This window comes from Athalia rosae, chromosome 3 (genome assembly GCF_917208135.1).
Source record: "Athalia rosae chromosome 3, iyAthRosa1.1, whole genome shotgun sequence".
Taxonomy (NCBI): Eukaryota; Metazoa; Arthropoda; class Insecta; order Hymenoptera; family Athaliidae; genus Athalia; species Athalia rosae.
Window position 1 is genome coordinate 19354514 of NC_064028.1, and position 24619 is coordinate 19379132.

The following is a 24619-nucleotide window of genomic DNA, read 5'->3' on the forward strand; positions in this document are numbered from 1 at the left end:
TAGTGAAACTGATTAAAGGTTCCTTTGACGACAGGGATATACCAATTACCTCCCCCCCTCTCTCCCTCCCGCCCGCCCGCCCGCCCTCCGCCATTCGACGTTCCCTTCCCAGACATGATCCTGCAGCACGCGTGACGCCGAAAAGCGTCGCTGATTCTCCGTTCGTTTGTAACGCAAAAATTTCGCGGCGATTTTCACCGCGTCGATGCGCGCCCGACGTTATCGTGACTCGGTAGGAATTGAAATTTTCTCTTCAAACATATTTAGAATTATGCGTGAGCGTATCGCTGTAATTTATATTTATATACACGAAGTTGCGCGAGTGGTCCGATAAAAAAAGGGCGATTCGAAAATTAGATCAACGAATAAATCGTGGATGCGGAAAGATGCAGATATGTGTGTTTATAAAGTTATTAAAAGGTTTGTTTATCGTTAGCTATTATTACCCTCAAAGAACCTGTCATCGCTAGGATATATAAACGCCTTCTAATATCCAACCGACGACGCGCAAAGAAACGAAGACGAAGACGACGAATACGAACTACGAACTGACGGCGTATTAAAACTGACGTTTTCCTTATTATTACCACTATGACCATCATCATTATCACCGTTCGATATTAAAACATATTTTTTCAAAACGTTCTCTCCGAACAAAGATAGTCGCCCAGTACTCGAATTAAATCTACCGTCACCTCGGTAAATTTGATGATTAAAAAAAAAAAAAAAAATTAGAACAAATCACATCCAAGACAAGAAAAAAATGAAAAATTATAATACGTGCAAAAGTGAAGTTTTTCTCAAAATTCGAAGAGAAAAGTTTGACGAACATTTTCGAAATTTACATACAATCGATCGGAGAATTAAAAATTATCGAGTTCCGACCAATGTAATAACGCGATTCCACGCTATGCTTTTTCTATTTTCATTCTTTGACTTTCCTACGCGTCTATACTATAGTACATAAAATACGCGAGTCGCACGTACATGTATGTAATATACGGATAATACGAAAGTTAGAGAGTGGTGAGATAAATATACGGTACAGAGCTTAATCCGCAAGCAAATAAAAGGTTGGTAGGATAGTCTCTGACAAATCTAAGCTTTCCAAGTGATTTGTGTCTTCTTTTGATCTTTATACTTCTTCGCTCGAAATAGCTTTTCTCTCGACGGCATTGAGCGAAAACGGGCAGCAGGGACAGGAAGAAAACCAACATCGCTAAATATGGTTCACGTATCGTGAAACGTTACCTCATAATAATCGTCGATATATATATATATATACACACACACGCGCACGCAGATTATAGAAATATCATCGCACATAATATACACACGTAAATAATTAAACAGATACATATGTATAAAATACGTCCAATATTCAATATACATATTAAACGTCCGTTAAAACTGCAGCTGCTCGCGACGCGTCGATGCAAATTATTTGTCGCCGCGTAATAGCGTTCGTATATAATATATATATACATATAAATATTCAAATATATAACTATACCGCGTATGTAATAAATTCTTTGACAACGAGGACGAGGACAGTCATCCGCATTATTGTACCGTACATCGTTACAACTTATAATACTTATGTGTGTGATACGTGTACACGTGACGGTGGTGACGATAACGCGCGGACTCGTGTATAATTAAATTACATCGATATACGTACCGAGCGACGAAAAAGGATGAGTTAAAAAACCAACAATAACAACAGTCACGATAATAAACCGAGCTGCAAAGTGCTCTACGGTGTGTGTGTGAAAGTATAAGTGTGTGAGAGAGAGAGAAAACGGAAAAAAAAAAAAATTGAAAAAAAAACCGGGTACACATATAATTGTTGTATTTGCCAACCTATGCGGATGATAATCCGTTGGTAATTTTTTTTGAAATTCCAAAAAAAAAAAAAAGTGAAAAAAAAAATGGAGAGATAAAAAAAGAGTTTAAAAAAAAGGAAGAATCGAGCTTAACGCGGTGTATGGGATAGTAACTGCAAGGGGAGAAAAGAGCTGAAACTTTGACACGGTGCTGGCAATTATTCCCGCTGTTCCTTTGTCGCCTCTCCTCTCTATCCCCCTATTCTCCTCTCCTTCCTGGGAGGTACTGCAGGTGCAGTTATATCGCACTGCACCACCACCATCACCACCACCACCACCTTCTCTCCTCATCCTCCTCCTCTCCTGTGCTCCGCGGGTCCTTTGTTTTTCGCTAATTGAAAAATGCTCGAAAGAGAGAAAAACGAAATGCAACAAACACGGTACATGAATAAAAAAAATAAAAATAAAAATAAAAAGCCCGCGATTCCATCACCTTATACACCGTGTGTATACGTGAAAATTGTCCATCGCGCTATTCGGATATGAATCCACGGATGAAATAACGCAATTGAGTAAAATGTCCACGCAATTTACGGTAATAAATGAGAGAACGAAAAATTACGAGAAAAAAAGAAGCCTGTTCTTCACGTGAGATTATTGCCGTAGTAGAACTCACGATTAAATAGGTAGGGTACTCGCAGGTACGTGGAAACGGTAAAAAGTCGAACGGTATATCAATGAAAATAAAGAATAAATGAATAAATAAAAAGGATATAATCCGCGCGAAGTTAGTCAAATATTATGGGGGGCGGGGGGAGAGGGAGACGTAGAAGCAGCAGCAGCGGTGGCAAATAGAGAGGAATCGATTCGTTTGACTGAGGGATGGATGCTATATGTATACCTACGCCGGTAGCAGCGGCGAGCATCGCGAACGTCATGTGGTAAAGTTGTAGATGGAAAAGGGGGGGATCCGAACGAAGATGAATTAAAACCAAAATGCTTTCAAGGGATCGTTCGAGCCGGGGGGATTAAAACTGTTACCAAGTAAAGTCGGATCCACGTGAGGAGAATGTGGAAAATGAGGTAAATGAGGTAAATGAGGGAAATGAGGGAAAATCTGATCCAACCCGCGCTGCACTTCGCACGTGCGAATCGATCAAAAGCTAACGGACATCGCGAAACGTTGTACCCTGTACTGTACCGTACATGCGAAAAGGTGCGCCAGGTAGCCGGGTATTCCAAACGGATTTCGCACGTAAGCAACGTTTTTGCGTCTACGTCAATTGGATAATTATTTCAAACCCTTTTGAACTCTGACTGAAATCGGGAGGGATAAAAAAAAGTGAAATAAAATCGAAAAGCAAACCATCGGTTCGACGGAAATAAAAATAGAAATAGAAATTCACGATGTACGAAAGAGATACGAACGAATTCAAGGTACCGTTCACTCGAGGAATGGCCTAGCAATACCGTGAGAAATAAATAAAAAAAAACACCACAAAAAATCGCGATTGATTTTTGACAATTTTCAGTGATCTCTTAGGTGATTTCTACCGAATGCAACTGTTATTGGAAGTGAACGAAGAAACTGTGAAATAAATTCGCGGACGATCAGTTCGATTCCTGGTGGATCGCTGGTAATTTTCAATGACTGCATCTCTAATATGGTATCCTCTAATTCTTTCGCGGCTCATTCTCCATCGAAAACCGCATGTATCGAATGTACGATGCGAGCTCTCAAATTCCACTACGAAGAACGAGCAACCATAATGAAAACAAGGATGGATGGAATAGATCCATTACATCGCTACATATCGTTGTTAATTACGCGATCGATCATCTAATTTTCTCCCTTTTTTTTTTTCCAAATATAAATATCATTTAATAAACAGTACCTATAACCCAACCTGAACTTTGTCGTTAAAACGATACCAACCGAGATGCAAACATTTAGATGAAAAAAATGTAGGTACCGTTCCAGTCGGGGTTCGTGAATGAGCGGAAATCGCTGAAAATCATCGACGCACGAGGGAATTCGTCAGTAATCGCGGTCGTGTAATTTCCTTCGGATTCAGTTGGAGCGAACGCGGTTCCTCGCATGAGCCAAAAAGTGAGAATTGAAGAGAAGATCGGGGGAGGTGGTTGGGGGGATGAAATATGAGGAACAATATAGAAGGGGTATACGCGTGCGCGAGGCGTGCGAGGCGATCAGAAGAGCTGCGGTGGAAAGGGAATTAAGGCCGGAGTAGAACGAACAGGGGGGGGGGGGGGGGGGGGGGGGGGGGGGGGGGGTTGTAATTAAGTTCTCAGCGTAAGATATTACGAGATATCGGTCTACTCGGAGAGCAACACGCGACGAACTTCAAAGGCAACCCCATAACGAAGTCCTTATCGTTTCGTAAACTGCGACCAGTCCTCCCCCCCCTCTCCCCCCTCCCTCACCCCAGTTTCACCCCCGAGCAATTCGCCGAGTCACATATTGTAGTAAAATCCACTGTAACGGACTACGTGAAATCTCTACAAATTTTCCAACTCCACCGATGCACAAAAAAAAATTCGCTACCCTCGTTGCTATATATCTACATTTAGTCGGATATACAGTAAGAAGGATATGTCTTCGATTTGCTTGTTTTTTATCATTTTCTTTTTGCTCTTTTCCTTTTTCGAAGTACCCCAATAATGTTGAAAAATTTTCTATAGTCGCTGAAAATTTCACGCGATCATTAATAACACGCGTCGTGAATTACCGTTAGTCAACCGGTCGCATGTGAAGACAATGTGCAGGTAGTCGAGATAAGACTTCGCACGTCGGAAAACGATAAAAAAAATACAAGAAAAACAAAATAGTGTAATACAATAATTTCTATTATCGGGCTCGTATTTCGCATTACTGAAATGGACGGCATGTTTTTCAATCGCATACACCAGCAACGGCGACGGCGACGTTACTTTGCCAGAGTGGCTCGCGTTCCAACGATTTGAACGATTTTCCTACCCTCGATGATCAGCTGGAGGGTGGAGGGGGGGGAGAGGGGAGAGGGTACCACCGTATCAATATTTGACCACGACGCTAATGGCGGCGCGACGCCTCCGTCTGTTGGCCCGTCTACAGCCTCAGTTCTCTCTCTTTGCACACGTATATACCACCGAATGTCTCGTCATACCTCGCGCGTACGTCCCATAACGAGAGAGAGAGGGAGAGAATTCATACACATAAATGTGGGTATATAGTTACCACGATATACATACATATATAGGAAAGCATGGTGCAGGGAAGGGGGTAAAAATGTCTAGAACGAGGAGGGGGGCGACGGGGTGACGGGGTGTCGGGGGGTTGGTTTTCGTAGGTATACCTACACCATGCGACTGTCGTTTCTTTTGAATTCAAGAAATGTTTCAATCAGTTTGATTGAAGGGCTGCGCTCCGCCGGCAAGAGGGTAAACTCGATTTACAGCCACGTAGGGGGTGACGTACCGAGTAGAGAGAGTCGAGCCGCGGTACGGGAAAAAGGTAGAAGGAGGATAAACCGGAGGAGGATGAGGATCGGCGAGAGGAAGGAGAAAAAGGAGCGACGAAGAAGAAGAGGATGAGGACGAGGATGAGGATCGGGGGGGGAGGAAAGGGGGAAAGGGGGAACTTCGGCAAAACGCGCGGGGGTACAGGCGTACAGCGCAGGGAGCGGCATCGGGAACGATGTGGGGAACCGAATGCGGGGAAAAGGAAGAAGACGGGTGGCGAAGGGGTGCCACAATCACCGGGGATGCGTCCAATCACTCCCACCCACCCTACTCCTCTCTGCCCCGCATATTCCATGGACAAACCATCGGGTTCCGCCCACCGCTACCAACTACGAACGGCCAATCAGTGCCCGACTTTCCGCTGGATCGCACCGTTTCTCGTTTATATACATGTGTATATATATATATAAGTGTATACATGTATATACGCGTATACAGAGAGGAGAGAGAGAGAGAGAGAGAGGGAGAGAGTCGGGCTACTAGCAGGAGGAGAATCGCGGAGAGAAGAAGAAGAGATAGAACGCGTCGGTTTGGCCTAGATGTGCAATCAGACCGTTTCCAGGTTCCCCTTTTCCACCTCCTTCGCCACCCCCCTTCAACCACCCACGTAGCCACCCACGCGCCGCTCTGGACGAATACCAAATTTCACCAATTTGCTACGTACTTTGTTGAATCAACATGATTGGGCTTGACGTTGCAGGGTGCGTCATTTGACTAGATATATATATATATATACATATACATGTATATGTAATACGTATACATCCATACATACGTACACCGTACATACCCATCTACCTACCTACCTACCTACATATACCCACGACCAATGTCAGTTTAGATGGGACGAGTTAGTTTTAGAGAAAAAGCTTTGATTATTCCTTCTTTTGCCCTCACAATAAAATTCTCCGTCGATTCTCGTGGAAGACTCGCGATTGGTATTCCAAAAGAATACATAGATTTTCGGCGATATTTATTCATTATTTCGTTTCATTCTGTTTGGCTTTGTTGTCGTTTTCTTTCATTCCTTCTTTCCTCTTTTCTCATAATCTGTTTCATCGTCTTCGAATTGGCGACGAACAACTCGCACCGCGCTCTTGCGAGTATATGAGAAGATTTTCGGTACGCGGGAACGCGTTTCTAATTAGATGAGAATTTTAGGGTAAAAAGATCGTGCGTACGCGCGCACACACGATGGGCGCGCGTGTGCACGCACGTATACCCGCGTACAGTACACGTGTATACCCGGTATACGTACAAACGCTTACATGTGTCCACGAGGTATATAGCGACTGATAATTGGCCCTTAGCGGAGTCTTAAAAAGGCCGCTAGTTAGGAGACAGACGTAGAGACAGACGGGCGGACGGGCGGACGGACGGACGGACGGACGAAAAGACAGACGGAGTAGGAAGGAGAGACATTCGGACGGTACCAAACAGTTGCACGAATGGACGGCAAAGGATGGTAGGAAGAAACGAACGAACGAACGAACGAACGAACGAAACGGAGAGACTGACGTTCCGCGCGTCGATCTATTCCGGGCTCCACGGACTTAACTAAGTCAGCGTCGTCTGTTTCTCATTAAATTACTTTGTGACCCCGAAGAATCCTCTAAATTTGGACGACCGGTCCCGGGCAATTATCCTATACCCTGATCGATACGTGCGCGCGATAAATGTGTTCGAACGGAACGAAGACGCGACGTTTCTTATTTCTGCGGATTGGCGGGGCGGGGGGAGGGGGGAGGGGGCTATAAGTGGGAAGTCGAGGGCGTGTGACATTGATGAAAATTTTTCAAAACTCACCGTGTGTAGTCAGTCTTGCAGAGTATCATTCCAGCCTTGGAAAAACAGGATACGCCGATATCGGCCAGAGCTGCACCGCAACAGTTACATTTCAGGCATCCGTGATGCCAGTATTGGTCAACGGCGTGCAAAAGCCACCGTTCGACGATACGACCGCCGCAACCACCGCACACTTGAACGCTGGTAGGACCACCGGGACCACCCTCTTGCTGTGAACATTGGAAATACAAAAAAAAACCACCTCGTGAGAAAATCAACGATAAGACAAACGCTCGGTGGAAAACAACATCGAAACAGCAGCGCAACGACGATTCATTCGTTCCATACTCATCATCTTACCGCTACGATTCGCTATAATGGATCGAGAGAATAATTCGCTCGGTTTTTCTCGAGTGAAAATACCGACGCGCCTACGTACGCATACTTTGAGCGTACGTAGGCGCGAGTCCTGCGTGAAATAAAAAAAAACTGGAAAAGGTGAAGAAAACAAAAAAACGAAAGAAGAACTTTTGAGAAAACACGAGGTGAGCGAGCGAACACGGCTCCACCGACTCGTTCCGAGGTCCGTCGGAAACTTTCGCAAACGATTGTGGTTCGAGCGAAGTAACCAACGAGGAGCAATATCGGCGGTTACAGTGGCGCGGTATTGGTCGGAGTAAATAAGCGTGGAACTTAATAACGTGAAACGACGAAAATGGAGAAGTAGGTGAAAAATTCGACCCGGATAACGTTGCGATTCGAAAAGAAAACGTAAGAAGGACTATGAAACGGCGATGTGAACGAATAATAAGAGTGTGTTATTACTTTTACAATTTTATCGCCGGGGAAACACTTCATGTGATTCATCCTAGTGGTAATCGCACTGATGTGATACTGATTATGAACCTCCATGGCGACGTTGTATCCACATGCGTAATTTAACACCACTTTGTTAATACAGAGATAATTACGAACGTACACGGAGATACGGTGGCACGTATATCTCGTCACTGAACTTTACCGAACTTGTTGAGAATATCACCGATTGGAACGATGATAATATGTTCACCACTCCGCACAAGTATGCACACCCCGTCGATAATAAACAAAACAAAACAAAACAAAATAAATAAATAAAAATGATCGCTTCACGGTTTTTTCAGTCGAATCCAGCTGAACGGAGATTCGAATATCCTTGTCGCTTTATACTTTCTTTACATAACAGTTGGAAAGAATAGACCTCTTACGAAAGAGGCTTGTGAGATCGTTTGGTCCAGCAGTTAAGAACAGCAGCAGCAGCAGCAGCAGCAGCAGCAGCAACAGCAACAGCACCGTTACAGCATCATCAAGCCACCGCTGCTTTACGAGACTCACTCACTACCTTCGAAGGCATTATTTTAACACTATAAAATCCATGACTGGTGTACACGAGTAGTGCAACAACTTGCTCTTCTTTATACCGCAATACGGAACCGAACAACCAAAAGAAACCAAGGATACGAGTTTTAAAAAAGCAGCTTCCAACTCGAGCGCAACTGTCGAGCAAATGAACGGAATATCTTTTTTTGCTCTGTATATCTACATCGGAACACCGGAAACTGAATACCCTGCGCAAAGATTCGCGTACATCGATTCCGTTCGATTACGGGAAACAAAACAGCTATTTCGATCGGCTAACAACCTGCCTCATCGAAAGGCAGGCCCCAACTGGTTGGAAAGCGAGTGCTTTGGGCCCGAATGCCCCGAGGGTCCTTCGGGTGTTGGGTTAATGGTGGGGGATATCGAGGGGGGTGAGGGGAGGTAAGGTGAGGGGAACGAGGGGAGGGAAAAGGGGGGAAAGACCGACCCGTTCCAGTGGTGGGGTCTTGGTAAGAAGAGAGGTTCTGTGTGTTTGACGGTTGTGTGCGGTTCCAGCCAGTCGGTGGAAAGGGCCCCGTTCCCATGAACGTACACGAACCACCACCACCACCACCACCACCACCACGTAGAAACTGGTACGGGTGTGTAAGTGGCATTCAACGATATCTTCCACCGTGGCAGAGGCAGAGGCAGAGGCAGAGGCAGAGGCGAAGGAAAAGAGGCGACGCGGGGTAAAGGGCCCCGGATGAACCCGGTGGTAGGGACGTAAATGTTTAAGGACCCAAGGAACCCATCATTACCACTACAACTGCGACCGTCGCTACAACCGTGTAGCTTAGAGAGGAGAGACTCTATTCAATTATTCCGGCATGGTTACAGACCATACCCATGCAGGGTTTCCTATGGTGGTCCCAGTTAAATGGGGATATTGTTGAACGTTCAATGCCCAAGCTAAGCAAGCAGCAGCTAAGGGTCGTTCGTACAGCTCGGACTATAATAACTATATACTCAATGGTACATAATATATGTATACACGTACACCTATACGGGTATGTGTAACGGTATACATGCGTATGTACGCGCCAACGCAGAGACCAATCGGTGGACTGTAACTCTTGAAAACCGTGGAAAAGGAATACCAACTTCATCGTTGTTAATTGTCGAACACTATTTTGCAAAACCCGCGTGTACCTTCGAAAGAGAAAAGGTGAGAAAGATTCGATGGCTTGTAGAGCGCGCGCGTGTGGGTGTATTAAAGACTCCGTGAAGATGATCCCCGCTCGGAGTTCCTACGTGACTATGATATACGGACCAAATGGAGTTCATTTACGGGTTCGTTAGACCGTCTATTCACCATTTAAACTTCCATTTTCAACCAATTCTGACCCCCCGTTCAAACTTTTTCTGATAAAACTTGATCCGCCGATAAAAAACGAACCTATCGGACCTTAATAAAAGCGCTGAGAAAAAAAAAAAACCAACTCGAAACGACAAAAAGACCAAAAAAGAAAAAGAAAGAACACTCCATAAAATTATCGCACGTAACGCAAACGGACAGAGAAGAACGCTGATAAAACTCACCTTTAACGTGCAATTGTTGTTGTGATTAACGGGCGGGTAAGCCGGATGTCCCGGATGATGGGGGTGGGGATGTCCGGGGTGATGCGGATGTTCCCTTATCATTCCACCCCCCGCCCCGTGGTGATGCCCGTTACTCGGCATACCTTGGCTACCGGTTAGGGTGGTGTAAGGCGCTCCGGGGTCGGAGGGTGCCCCGTGGGACGGCGAATGAGGACTCGGGAGATCGGGGGTAGTGGTGGGACCCCCTCCCCCGCTGCCGCCGCCGCCGCCCCCTCCACCGCTGGGAGTGTATCCATGATGCGCGTTGCCGGGTCCCGGATGATGAGGACTGCTCGACAACGATTGGTGGTGAGGATAGGCCGCCGGATGACTTGGATGACCTGGGTGACCTTGATGTCCCGGATGGCCAGGGTGGTGGGGGTTCATACCGGCCGTCAGAGCGCTAGCCAGCTTGACGAGTTTTAAGGTGGGCCGCGGAAGCCCACCGACCAATTTTCGTGCGAAAGTTTATCGAAGACCGCGAGTCTAAAAAATAGACTCTACGGTGATAATGTTTGCGCGGTATGTTGATCGTAGTTGATTATCGACACTCTTGTTATTTATTTTTTTTTTTCTTCTTCTTCTTCTTTTTCTTTCGCTTTTTCCTCTTAAACGAAGCGGTAATCGTCGTCGGGCGGTATTCAGACCGGACGATTATTATTACGCCCAGTTTATATTCGAAAATTCTGTATCCTCTTCACGTTCGTAGATCGTCGACGTTCGTCGATGACGGTGTCCCGCTGAACGGGAACGGCGTGCGAGTACCCGTCTAAGAGAATCTGCAACGAGAGAAAGATGGATGAGAAAAAAAAAAGTCCACCCAACTTTGGTACGTTTTGCATTTTTATTTTCGTCTATGCGGTGAGAGATTCTCTTTGTTGCCGAGTACACGTTATACGTTATACGTATATAGGTAGATATGAACAAACCCCAGAGGACTTCCTATACTCCTTCTAATTAAGCATTCTATTGTTTTAATTATACCACCCTCTCTTTATTGTGGGAGTATAATGTAGGGGAGGAGGAGGAGGAGGAGGAGGAGGAAGCTCGTGGAGTTCTTGGCAGGGTACGTGTAGGGGGAAGAGCGGAGCATTCAATGGAAAATCTAATTTTGGTTAAATTGTTGTTGTTTAGGAAATAGGCCGTTACGTCGTAAGACCGAGGGGGAGGTCGGTAGGCGGACAGGGCGAAGACCGAGGTGCACGAGTGGGAGGGTTGGTCGGATTCTCTCTTCTTCTGCCTTTGGATCGACCCCGAAAATTGGTTCGTAGAGAGCGCGGAATCGATCCATCCCAAAAATCATGTGGAAAATTGCACTTCCAACAGTCTTCGAAACCGTTTCCACTTCGTTCGATGTTACGTTGAAAAAATTTCTATTATCGAGGAGAGAGAATTCGTCGCGGTAATTGGAAATTTCTATTCCCGTTAATCAAGGGTCACCGCAAAATCTATAGTCCGTCGAATGAAGAATTTGATTTTAAGAAAGTTTCGTAAACTTTGGATTGTCCTTTTCAATTTTTGGCTTTGTAGGCTCGTTTAACAATAAGATTAGCATTTCAATGCAGGTTAGTTACCGGTATATACCTACGGCGGTGTACCTACCTCAGTCCCATATACACGCACATAGTTAAAACATACGGTATAACCCGCGGTAATACTAGTGGTAAAATCGTGCAAAGAGGATTATATCGCTCGGTTTCGAATGGCACGGTTCGTTAGTTACCTGTCATTTCTATCTGGTTCTCAATTTTCCCTCGTAATATAATGTACAATTTTTCCTTTTTCTTTTTTTTCTTTCTTTCTTTACTTCCAGGTAGGTAAGTAGGTACAAATACCGTCTTAAGGACTGCCCAACGGGTGGCAACAAACAAGAAAAGACTCGGAAACCGTGAGGTTTCCGTCATTTTATTTTAATTTCTATTATAGGTACGCAGGGCATAAGTGCCGGAGTACAAAAGCCCGAGGGGGGGGCGACGGGGGGAAGGCGTATCGTACGTAAGGACATACGGGGTAGGTCCGTATATACCACACATCCCAGGTTGCGTTGCCATAGCCGGGTTCGTCCCTAAACCTAAAACCATTAAGTCACCGTACCTGGCATCTGCTGCACATCCAATTAAGCCCAAGGCGCTAATTGCTAATTTCATTGTTAATTGTTAATTACCCCCGCTGGTTTTATTGTATGGTCGCAGTAATTTTATACCGTTTCGTAGTATTCTATAATAGCTATGTCACTAACTACCACACGGTCTATGGTACGAAAACGTTTGGATATACGTACATGTATACCTAACTGTACATAGAAATAACAACACTGCGCAGGATAACGTTATTCGCGAAGGGATTTTAACTACCCCCCCCCCCCCCCCCCCCCCCCCCCCCGAGGCTAATTTCCGTCAAACTATTTGTAATTTACCATCATCGCGCACCTGTGATGTACGGCTAAATTGCCGAGGATTCGTGAAATGATTTCTTTCAATTCGAAAATTGAGAGCAGAAAAAAAAAAAAAAAAAAATCTTCCAAACGTTCTTCAACCGTCGTGCGGGGTACGTTACACGGTGTTATAACGATGGAATATAATTTTCTCGTCTGTCAAAATATGGGTATATATTTCAGAAGAAGATGGAAGGGAAAAAAAAAAAGGCAACAGTTTCCGTATACCTCCGATGCTGAGACGACGCGTTCGCGGTCTCCCCGCGTATATGGAGTATACGCCGTATAATTCCTATAATCATATCTTGTATATATTCCTCGATTCCTTTTCGACGATTCCCCGAAACGATCTTAAGAAATACGCCTTTTAATTTTACTCTTCTAATAGCGTTTGCCGCGCACGTGTTCCTTTGGTACGGCATAAGAAAGCCAAAGGCTAAGAAGTGAAGGAAAAGAAACACAAACACACCGCGAAGATGATCGGATAGGATATACACGTATAGGTATAAACGGTACCGGGGCGCGCATGTAAGAGAAATCCCCGTCCGTAACATCCCAAGAGAGCTAAAAGACGAAGAAGTCGGGCGCCAGAGTCTCTCTAATTACTATAATCGTTTTTCGTAATAATTAGATTATTTTTGGGTCGCCCCTCTTCAACTCCCCCCATCCCCCCCCCCCCCTGCGCATCCCCCATCCCCCATCCCCATCCCCTTTATTCTTCCTTCTCTTTCCTCTTCCTTCTCCTACTCTTTTTCCATCGTTCCGCAACTCTTCGGGGTTTTGTTTCGTCGGTTATTATCCCTTCGGTTATCCCATGACTTATTATTACCGGAGCCTACACACAAACAACACTGCGATCCTTATTATAGATTTTTTATTTTTTACTCTTCATTTTTTCTTCCTTCGTTTTTCATTTTCTTCGTTTTTTTTTTTTTTCTTTTTTTTCTCTTTTATTTCTTTAATACGTACCACATCGCGCAACGGGATAACACGGTGCAACAGTTTCCCCCTCCGTGAAAAAAGAAAGAAAAAGAGAAAAAAAAAAAAATCAGGATCAGGATCGGGAGTCTCACGACCACAAAAATTTATCCCGCGTATACGCTTACACTACCTCCCTCTACTCCCCCCGTGCTCGCCGCGATCTTTGACCCTTTGTTCCCGTCTCTATTCGTTAGAAAACGAAAGGGAAGATTGACAAAAAAAAAGAAATAAATAAAAGAAGGAACTCTCCACAAGCCATACGGGCATTCCATATTTAACGTTGTATTAAGATCGTCCGTAAAAAAAAAAGTAGATACAACGAGAAAAAAAAAAAAGAAGAGGAGTATTTTTGTAGAATTAATATTGAAATTCAGCGAGACGATCTCGCTGACGGCGATTGATCCAAGTGCGGGAGAGTCTTCCATTTTTCCCGGTGTAACGAGCTGCCAGAATTAAATATTTATGGGGGCCATGTTAAGGTCAAGCTAGCTGCAACATAGCCGTATATCTATACGGATCGCCCGTAACCCCGTAATCTTCTCTCTCTCGAAGTCTCGAAACGATCACAGTTTGCAAATAACACTTTTACACTTTAAAGGTTCGCGTTATTGCTAAACCTTCGGGCCCAACGGCAGCGTGTAATAACGTTGTGCAGGGACTCGCATCCGCAGCAAAGACCTCGTACCGCACGGAGAGAGACACGAAAAAAAAAAAAAAAACAGAAATACAAATAAACAACAACAACAAAAACAACCACGAGTAGATTCCCGCATATTTTCGCCTCGTGTACGATACGTACATGTTTATATATATGTGTATTATATATATATATTCTCACATGTCTATATACTATATACATAGGTATGCGTGTAACGTACGTACGATACGAGTAGGAGTACCGACAAGTGTAGAAGGGGGCAGGGCGGGGAGGGAGGGAGGGAAAAATAAACGAATGGTATGTTATGTATATAAGGCGTATGGTTTTCTTAAGAGCAAAATGCGCGCAACGACGATATATATGACGTCGTAGTGAGCTATGTTTATAGTGACCATATATTAAATTCAATTATTCAGTCCGTTCGCATTAAGGGACCACCACACCGAGAGCATATAATAACATTAATGCGTCAGAGATTTATACCACGGTGAGGATGAAATTTCATCGTGGTAAGAGCCGCCCGTGCCTTCCTCCCCCCCCCCGCCCCGAACCCCCACCCCCTTTCCTCCTCCCCCTCCCCCCTCCCCCCTCCGCCCCTCGCACACCCCCTCGCCGTCTTTTGCGCTCTTTCGCTCCCTCTCGCGGAGGTCTCATCCGGCGGTGCGTTCGCTCGCTCGCTCGCTCTCTCGCTCGCAGGAAACAAGAGTTATGGGGGCCGTACTGATATCCACTATAAAACCCCACCTCCTGCCGTGCTTAATTAAATTCGTATTAAGACCCTGAGTGTATTCTGATGTAGCGACGTATACGCATCGGTTGTATAACCGTAATATCAGAGATTATTCCCTCCCCCCCCCCTCCCCCCCTCCCCCGTTCACCGGCCCCCACCCCCTCACCCCTTATCGCCGTCTCGTCGTATAAATAGGTGTACTCTTCCCGCGTACATGTCCATAGATACGATCCATCCCTCCTTGTTTTTTTTTTGTTTTTTTTTCATCATCCCCGCCTTCGAGGTTCGCGCGGATGAGTCAAATATATATAGACACGTAGCCCGATCGGTTATCCTAACCGCAGATCGAGATACGGTGAAGATTTATTCCGATGGAAAAAATTCGATCAAACGCCCTTGTTGTAAGGAATCGAACTATTTATATACGTAGGTAGATGTAGGAAAAATATATAATGAAAATAGAGCGAGTCCTCGATTGATTTCGAAAAAATTGATCGGTAATTAGATCAGGATCTTTGAGACGAGGAGCAGGTGTCGTGTCTGGTCGAGAAACGAAGATGGACGCGAATGAGGGAAAAACATGTGAAATAAAGAAAAACTGTCGTATGAGTCGGAATGAGGAGAGAGAGAGAGAGAGAGAGAGAGAGAGAGAGAGAGAGAGAGAGAGAGAGAAGAGCACGGTGCAGATATCTAGACGGATGAAATATAGGCGGAGGTTCGTCACCGTTAGAATATGTTAATTAAATTGGCAGTCGTCGCGTCTTAATTAGAATTTCGTAAGACGCAGTTGGCAGGGATGCAAATCCCTTACCTCGTTATACTCTTCTCTTCTCTTCTCTTCTCTTCTCCGCCGACTCCACCTACTCCATCTTCATCTTCTTTCATTCCGACTAATCGTATAAGTGCATTGCCAACATGTTAATTGTTTTCTATTACACGATGCGCGCGAAATTTATTATTAGAGAATCCTCATTTACACACTCAGCTGCGCCTGCAGCGGTAGCAGGTGAGGATGGCCTCCTCCTTCTACCAATTCTACGAAATCAAGTATGCTAATTTATTTGTCAACAACGACGGGATCGTAAAATAACGGCACAAATATCTTACAAAATAAAGCCGAGCGCGATCTCTTCTGCCCGGGGTAACGATGAGGAGACGAAATGAAAATCAAACGAGAGAATCGTCGCGAACAATAATAATCGGCGACGCTCACGATCTCATCGTCGGATTAAAATTTCGAACAGTTTCCACACTTCGTAGCCACGTATACGTACGTATACGGCAACGTCCGTAGCCACGCGTAGGGGTCAGTCGGAGGTGGTTCGAACTTCAAACTATGCCTTCAATTCTTCGTTCAGCAATTTCGCACTCCGCACTCAATATACGTATACATACACTACGTGGCGCAGGGACTCCTGATTGGACTGGCGAAATGTGGTTCGCATTAGAAGACGCGATGCTCGTAATTGGTAGAAATTAGCAAGTTTAGTCATTAGGGGAGTTTTGGTGGCTTCGTGGTTCTGTACTTGACTTTGGCAAGCGCCAACCCTCTCCTTCTCCCCTCTTCCACACGCTCCCTCCACCACCGCCACCATCGCTATATCCGTAGGTATCCCGTTATACCACGTATTAGTCTCTCCGCGTACATTACCTACGCGCAATTATCCGCGTTTTTTGCTGAAAAAATTTCACACTCGGAACCACCGAAAAATCTGACCCCTCTCCTCGCCCCGTGGCGCGCAAAGGGCGTAGGTTGCGCTGGATACTTTTTGCGACCGTGTTTGGTTTCTTTTTTTGTTTTACATGTCATAGAAAAGTGGAAGCGAATCGTTGTAACATTTTTAGCGTTTGAAAGGAATGAAGATCGGCCGGCGTAAGCTTATACACACGGGGGATAGCGTATAGCGGCGCGGCATTACGGTACAGCCGAAGCTGCACTTGCACGCGCTGGAGGTTAAGTTATGGGCAAAGCTGGCGGTATCTTATACCGGGCAGTTTATAACTTTGAAGCGATTTCGCGTTACGGCACAAAATTGCCGCTAGCAATTTTCCCGTCCGAGTTGCAGCGGCGGCGGCAGCAGCATATATATATGTATATGTATATACGTGTACGTACGCGGGAAGCGTAAGAGGCGGAGAAGAGTACAAGACGAAAAGGAATAAGAACGAAAGAAAAAGGGGTAAAAAAGAGAGAGAGAGAGAGAATGATGCATTTATACTCGGTAGGCGAGTAGCTCTCTCCGGTTGTTCGGAACGTGATTGGTCGTAAACACCGGAACTATGCGGTGATTGGTCGGGTTTGATGGGCGTCGAGGAATGCCGACGAAACGGGAGAAAAAGAAACAAATTAAGGAAAGAAAGTAGTAAAGCAGAAATATTAATGATTGAGAAATTGGAGGGAAAAAGAAAAAAAAAAAAAAAACACGCGAAAAAAAAAATGCAACTCAAAAGAATGAAAAATAGCCGGCGGTTAATTTTTGTAATTGCGTAGCCGAAGAATTGAAAATGCCTGAGGCCAAAGAGGAGAAACAAAAAATTGGAAAAAAAAAATGACGAGCGGTGTTAAACGAAGAATTCTCAGCCGAATCATGATCACCGATAGTTGTAAACCGAATATTAAAATATTTACGACTCTGGGTACACGAAACACGAGAGAAAAAGAAGCGAAAAAAAGAACTTGTTCTTGAACGATTCTCGAACAACGATATCACGAACGGAAAATTCAATGCTGCGCGATGAGCGGGAGACATTGAATCGAGATCGAAATAAAATCCCGCTAGATTTAATAGAATAATCAAGGGTTCTTTTCGGACAGCTGGCGCCCGCCTAATATACCGTTATCTATTTGTCTCTCTGTTAGTTTTTCTGTGTTTGTCGTATCGCGGTGGAAAACTGACGAGGGTGAGAGGGAGACGAAGGGACGAAGGGGATATTTCCATATGAAATGAAAAGTGGTCCACCCCTTCGAACTAAAAAAAACTTTTTCACCCCGCGTATATATGGGTACTACATTATACATGTGGTACGCGGATATAATGATTACTTATTCGAAAACGGAATATTAAATAAACTTTCAAACTTTCTGTATACGTACACAAAACTAAAATCAATTATTAACGGATGAGTAGTGATTTTTGTATACGGTAGTTCGCTCCCCTATATCAATATGAGAACATACATATTAATTGATCGAAGTGTACCCGTAACCCTTTTCCCTTGATTAATCATGAGACCATCGCCTCTTTTCCTCATTTAGTCGTTGACGAGATGAAATTACAAACCGGAGAAAATAATTTCGATCGAGCCCCCCCTCCCCCTCTCCTAGAGGTGATCGTCTCGGCTTCCAACAATATGCAGAGATCGCGAAGGGCCAAAATGTAAAGAAATTCAATATCATTTCTATGTACCTACATACCACCCCCCGTAGAGAGAGAGAGATAAGACCATAAAATGAGCGACTGCCACTTGTCCCTAATTTGGTTCGTAAAACGTTGAAGGTACTCCAGTAATAAAGGGTGGTAGGAGAAAAAGGACAAGGGAAAAAAAAAAAAAAACACAAAAGGAAATCAAAGATCGGAGGAAAAAGAATCGAGAAATTACGATTCCGATATCGCTTTTTCCCCCGTTGATAAATTTTCCGAAGGATGTATGGAATCAAGGTGGACGATATCGGAAGTAGGAGATTTTCAAAAATTAAACCACGGAATCCAGAACTGAGGAAAATATGAGAAACGTGAAAAACCGAAAAAGCCTTATTAAGAAAATAAAATAAATAAAAATTACTCGCACACGTCCAATGATGTTCGATCATTCAACGTACCCTCGGCATGCAACGGTATCCGAATACTATCAGTTTATCAGATGCCGAAGAACGAAGGGTAGTAATATATATCTATAGCTAATTTAGGAGAACGAGGGGAGGTGGTAGCAGCTGTTCTCTCGACTCCTGTAGGGTGGAGAATACGATATGGTAATTTTAAAGAGAGCGAAAAAGAGAGAGAAGGGGGAGGGAGGGGAACGGATCCTATATAAAAACGGGGAGTAGAGAATTTGGCGGATTCAGTCAATATCTGTCGAACACATATCTTCTTAGTTTTTTCTTTTCTTTTTTTATTTCGTTTCCGTTTTCTGTTTTTTCTTTCCGTCAAATTTACTACACCTTAGAGCACGCCTCACGCATGCTCTAAGCATACGATATCTAAAGTCGAATTTGATTTTCCTTTCCTCTTTCGCCCGCACATTATCATACATCTTTGATACACCCTTCTCGTGAACTCTTTGTACGTCGTACACCCATCTTTTTCTTTCTAATATTTCCCCGACTCCGATTCCCTTTTTCGTTGCACTTATATACGTACGTACGGATGTTATAGAGGCTCAGGATATCGCGGAAGAGAATAAGATGGAAATAGAAAGAAGAAAAAATAAGAAAAGCGAATGAAAAAAGGAGGAGATCGTACGTACATCGAACTAAATATGCAACATCGTAATGTAGATAAACTGTGAATATGCTGAAACTGCAGGGAACGGCACAAGGGTACTTCTGTACACATACATACAAACATATGTATACATATGTATATAAATGTACGAATAGTAGGCAGCGCATTCGGTGGGTTCTCAGCTTACACGGATCGTTCCACATGGACAAAATAACATCCCCTAGAATTACTCTCTCTTTTCATCGTACCGAAGAATATATGTATACGTACATCTGCATACGTACGTTCGTATACACATATTTTCTACACGCACACACGATTCGCAGGGAAGCCGAAAATAAGGGTGCCAAACGAAATAGAGAATAGAAAATAGAAAATAATATTTCGGGCATTAGCAGCAATATGTCGTATTACGCGATCGTCTATCGAATAGGTATACCGTTTTTTCTTTTTTTTTTTTTTTCCAACTTCCCGTTTCTCTGATTTCAGAGTAAAAAGGGAAGTTATTGTAAAACACCCCGAGAATAAAAAGTCCAGTTTTCACCAGATGTCCACGTTTTGAGGTCCGGAGAACCACCTGCGATCGTATTCAAATGGACGTATGTCCATTTAATAAAAAAAAAAAAAAAACAAACGAAAACACGTTCGTTGGAATGTATAATTTTGAAAATTATGAGATTTTGACGACTCGCGACAAACGATATCAACGATATCTACCTCTCTACATCTTATATCATTTTATCCTCTATAAAATAATATACCTGCAAATTATAATATATATGAAAATAAAATGAGACAGATACATAAAGATGGATAGATGGATGGGTAGATAGATACATGGAAGGATAGCGAGTTATAAGGGGGTTGTTACGACTTGCACAAGTATTATGCAAATTCAGATTATTAAATCCAATTTGAAACGGGATAAAATAAGGAGAAGAACGGCCGCGGCGCGGTGGCGGTATAGGTATACTTATAGGTAGGTGTGGATAAGTACGGAGAGGTAGGTATAGGAGTCATGGGGGGGGTGAGGGGGGACTTCCGAGAGTTTGAAGCGCGAGCTTTTATAGATGAATCTGCTACTTCTGCTTTTGCTATTGCTGCAAGAATATCCTGCGGTAACGACGAACAAAGGGAAAATCACTCGATGAAACGAGATAAGAGTGAGGAAAAAAAAGGAGAGTTGGATTATCGTGAGGTAATAACGCAATTAATGTTAAATTATGAATGAGATTTGCAAAAAACTATTCGACGAAAAGAAAGAAAAGCCGATACCGATCTGTTGTAACAAATTTCTTCTCTACCTTTTCATACCGATTTCTACGGGATACGGGCAGGTATATTCCGAACTTGCGAATAACGCGATGTTCGATTATTATAATAATCCGAACAACAATTAAAGTGTTCTAATAAATTGTTCTACGTTGCTGCGGTAATCATGGAAGCGTTTACAGGTATACGTAGTCATAGAATATAAAACGATACACCTAGGTATATAGATTCATGCACCCGTAGTACACACAGGTACAGGGTACATCCCTAGATTATACGCTCCGTTGGATAATAATGAGTCAGATAATGATAACAACGATAATAATGATGATAATGATAATAACAATAATAACGATAATAGTGAGTATAATAATGATAACAATGATAACGACAACAAGTGAGCAGCGGCAACGGCAGCGGCAGCGGCAGCGGCAGCAGCATCGTTATCTGTGATTCAAAGCACTCGAAAGTTGGCAGGAATCTGACCGGAAACGCTCCTCCACCAACGGAAGTGGGGAGCTTTCCAACTCATATTTGTATACCTTTTTTGCTGCTTCTTTTTCATTTTTCGTTATTCATTTGTTCATTTTTTTCTGCTTTCTATCACCCCTACCCCCTTACCGCCTCTACCAGAACTGTATAAAAGTATATTATACTCACCCACGCATAATACCTAAACAATAAACATTTATGTACGCGACGCGTACATATATACCGCGTCTATTGTTCCCTATGTGTACTTGTATTTCATTTATATAAAACTTACATGTATTCCTCTAATTTTTCATCGCCATTGTCCAGATCAGATTTTTTGCTTTCAATGGTTCGAAAACCTCCAAGATTCCGAATTGTCAATGAGGGATTTTAGAATTATATACGTATATTTGAACAACATAACCATGTGAGAAATCATTTAGAGAATTTGACGTCGCGTCAAAAAATTGACACTGTCGTTGCATACCAGTGTATGCGACAACGGTGAATAAGTATGCAAATATATCGAAGTACAGAGAAAGAGATAGAGAGAGAAATGCGTACAATAATTTACCATTTAAATAAGATCTTGTTAACGAAAACGTCGGTATAATAGCGATCATTAATTACGATGCGTATCGATGTATAGTACATGGTTATCCTGAACACACACGCACACACATTTGTATACTTACAACCAGTGATACGCGTGTGTGTGTGTGTGTGTACTGCATAGACGTATATACGTGTGCGCGCGCGAGCGTATGTATGTATGTTTTCATTCGTAATGTACGTACGTAGCTAATATCATTAACGGAGTTCCCGTCCCTCCCCGCACTCCACTCCTCCTCCTCCCCCCCCCCCTTGCCCCCCCGTCCACCACCCTCCATATTTGTTACTGGTAAACTATACGATGTTGGATTTAATTAATTTGTTAATTACACTAGCAGCTCTGCGTTAACTCGACGACGCTCCTGATTGTCAAATATAATTATATTATACATGTACATATGCGTATATACACACGTATACTATATTCATAGAAATCATATTATGTGTATGCTCGCGATAGTTTATTTATTTATTTACAATTAGACGTATACGTATCGTAATTGTAAATAAATAAATTGGAAATGTATACCTATATCCACCGATTGTATATAGTGTGCGTTATGTATAAACATACACGCGTATACGTACTAAGGGTGTAAATCGAGATGACGGCTTAATTATTTTCCCGTGTAAATTATCGAAATATAGGCGTATAATTATTCGGATACAACGTGCATTTCTTACCATATGCATGGAGCGTCGTGCGTACGAGTTGCGGAAATTTTATCGATACACGAATCCATGTTCGAATTTACGCAACGATTCCCCGTCGTACAGAGAATCCATCGGTAATCGTAACTCACCTGAAACAGAGAAAAAAAACGAATAGCGCCGTTAGAGATAAGGATATGCGAAATCGGATTATAAGGATTCGAATGGCGATTAAAATTGACCGAATCCATTTCCATTCGATTTGAACTTTGAGGAAAACGAGGAGATGCCGCGATTATAATTAAAACAAATGACAAGGTTACGATTCAACGAGTACATGCATACGAGGAAGCCATAGGGCATGTGGCGTGAATAAAAATATTTCACACACACACGCGCACACTCGCAGTTCGCGATATCCGTATACAAGTATTACTATCGTACGTATACGCGTACGATAATCTATGTATAACAATAAGCGATGTGCCGAGTCATTTCTAGTAACGAAGCGGTGATGCAACTAGACGGAAAACAAAACTGAGAAATAAAGAAACAAAAAAAAAAAAGAAACTACGAGATTAAGACTGACCCTCTCACATGACTTGCGGATGAATGTGAACCTGCTCGAGTGTACAATGACGTGAATGAGAGGAAAAAAGAATGAGCTATTGATACCGAGGTAAGTGAATAGTGAATATCGGTTATACAACAATATATATATATGCTAGGAAAGGAAAAAAAAAGAGTGAAAAATCAACAACAACCGGCAACTCCATTTCTATTTCTCTCTCTCTCTCTTTCGAACGCGCGGCACGTTGCACGCTTCGCACACAACTCTATACAATACGCGTACGTACGCAACGCAACGCCAACGCCACGCATCGCACTATTTCTACCCACATGTGTAAGCGCACGAACCGCACGCACGTACGACAGAAAAGAGATCGTGCAGCGCACAACGAAGCCTGGAGAATCGTGACGCGGCACCGACGACGACGTCGACGCGGACGACGGCTATCGTAAACTATTATTAAATTATCCACGGGGAGATAATTGAATCAATATTTTGCCCGACTAACGATCGAACGGTGCGGTACCGGCGAATAACGCAACGCACGAGGGAGACGGGAAGAGAAAGAGAAAGAGAAAGAGAATCGAGATAAACGTGCGTATTGCCGCACGCGTGCTGCGACACGCGGCTATTTTAACCTGGAATAGGCGAAGCCGGGTAAAAAAAACACCGAACGCGTCGAAAGTCCAGGTGATCGAACGATTCGCCGATTTCCGGGAAGAAAAAAAAATCGGAGTTGAAAAAAAGAGTCGCCGATGCGTGCGCGGGATGAATTTTACGGTATGCGTATATACGCGCGACGATCGAATCCGAGGCGATGTTCGAATCGAAAGAAATTCACCACTACAGGTAGGTAGGTATAAGATAAACCAGAGGAGAGCGAGTGCTGTGTATATATATATACATATATGTATTCTCTCTCCACTTTTACATAACGTTCTTTATCTTTCTCCCTCGCACATACCTAATACGGGATCCGATCGCGGCTCGATTTACACCGGAATAAGGTGAACGAAGGCTTCAAAGCGAGCGAGAGAATACGAATGTACGAGATAAGGATAAAAAGAAGGAAGAAATAAGAAGGATAAGGAAAAAGAGAAAAAAAAAAAAAAAAAAAGAGCGCAGAGTGCAGGTGCCTGGTCTCTCGGTGCACCGGCGTGGAGGATGCAGGGCTATAAGGATACAAAGAAGTGAGAATTCTACTTTTTCTTATTCTTATTCCTGCTTCCAGCGTGTATGTACATATTACCGGTCATATGTATATACAATACGTACGTACACGCGCACAGATATAACATGTACGTATGTACAGTCAACGGGGAGGTATATACTGTACGTATACTCGACAATATCTATGCGCTCGATGGTTCTTCAACTGTTTGTTCAGGTCACCTCGGTGGCAAACCTTTTTTTCCATTTTCTTTTTTCATTTCCATATACATACCGATTCTCATTTCTTACACCGACGCGCAACTTCACGAGCGTATCGTTCACGTGTTATACGTTTTTGTTTATTTAAAATCCGAGTGATTTTCTTCGGAGCCATGGTATGACCATGTACGGGACACGTCCGTCGTACACTTGACCGCGGTTTGAGTTTTAGTTTGAGTTGGGCCAAGTCGGGTTAACTTTGGGTATATAGAGGAGTAGAGTCGTTAGTTACGAGTGCTCGTGTTGAACGAACG

At 43.6% G+C, this 24619-nt stretch overlaps 1 protein-coding gene across 5 annotated transcripts in view; it reads right to left on the bottom strand.

Annotated features, from left to right (window-relative positions):
- Positions 1-24619, bottom strand: part of LOC105689920 (LIM/homeobox protein Lhx9) — a 153729-nt gene that overhangs the window by 22679 nt on the left and 106431 nt on the right. For 3 of the 5 annotated variants that reach the window (XM_020854513.2, XM_012407304.3, XM_012407303.3), the window contains 2 exons: positions 10071-10888; positions 7152-7360 (listed from right to left, as the gene is read on the bottom strand). In XM_020854513.2, the coding sequence (XP_020710172.2) occupies positions 7152-7360; positions 10071-10496 (635 nt within the window). In that variant the 5' untranslated portion in view covers positions 10497-10888. Of the gene's footprint in view, positions 1-7151; positions 7361-10070; positions 10889-22396; positions 22516-24619 lie in introns of all 5 variants that reach the window. The other 2 variants (XM_048653259.1, XM_020854512.2) reach the window with 1 other exon arrangement.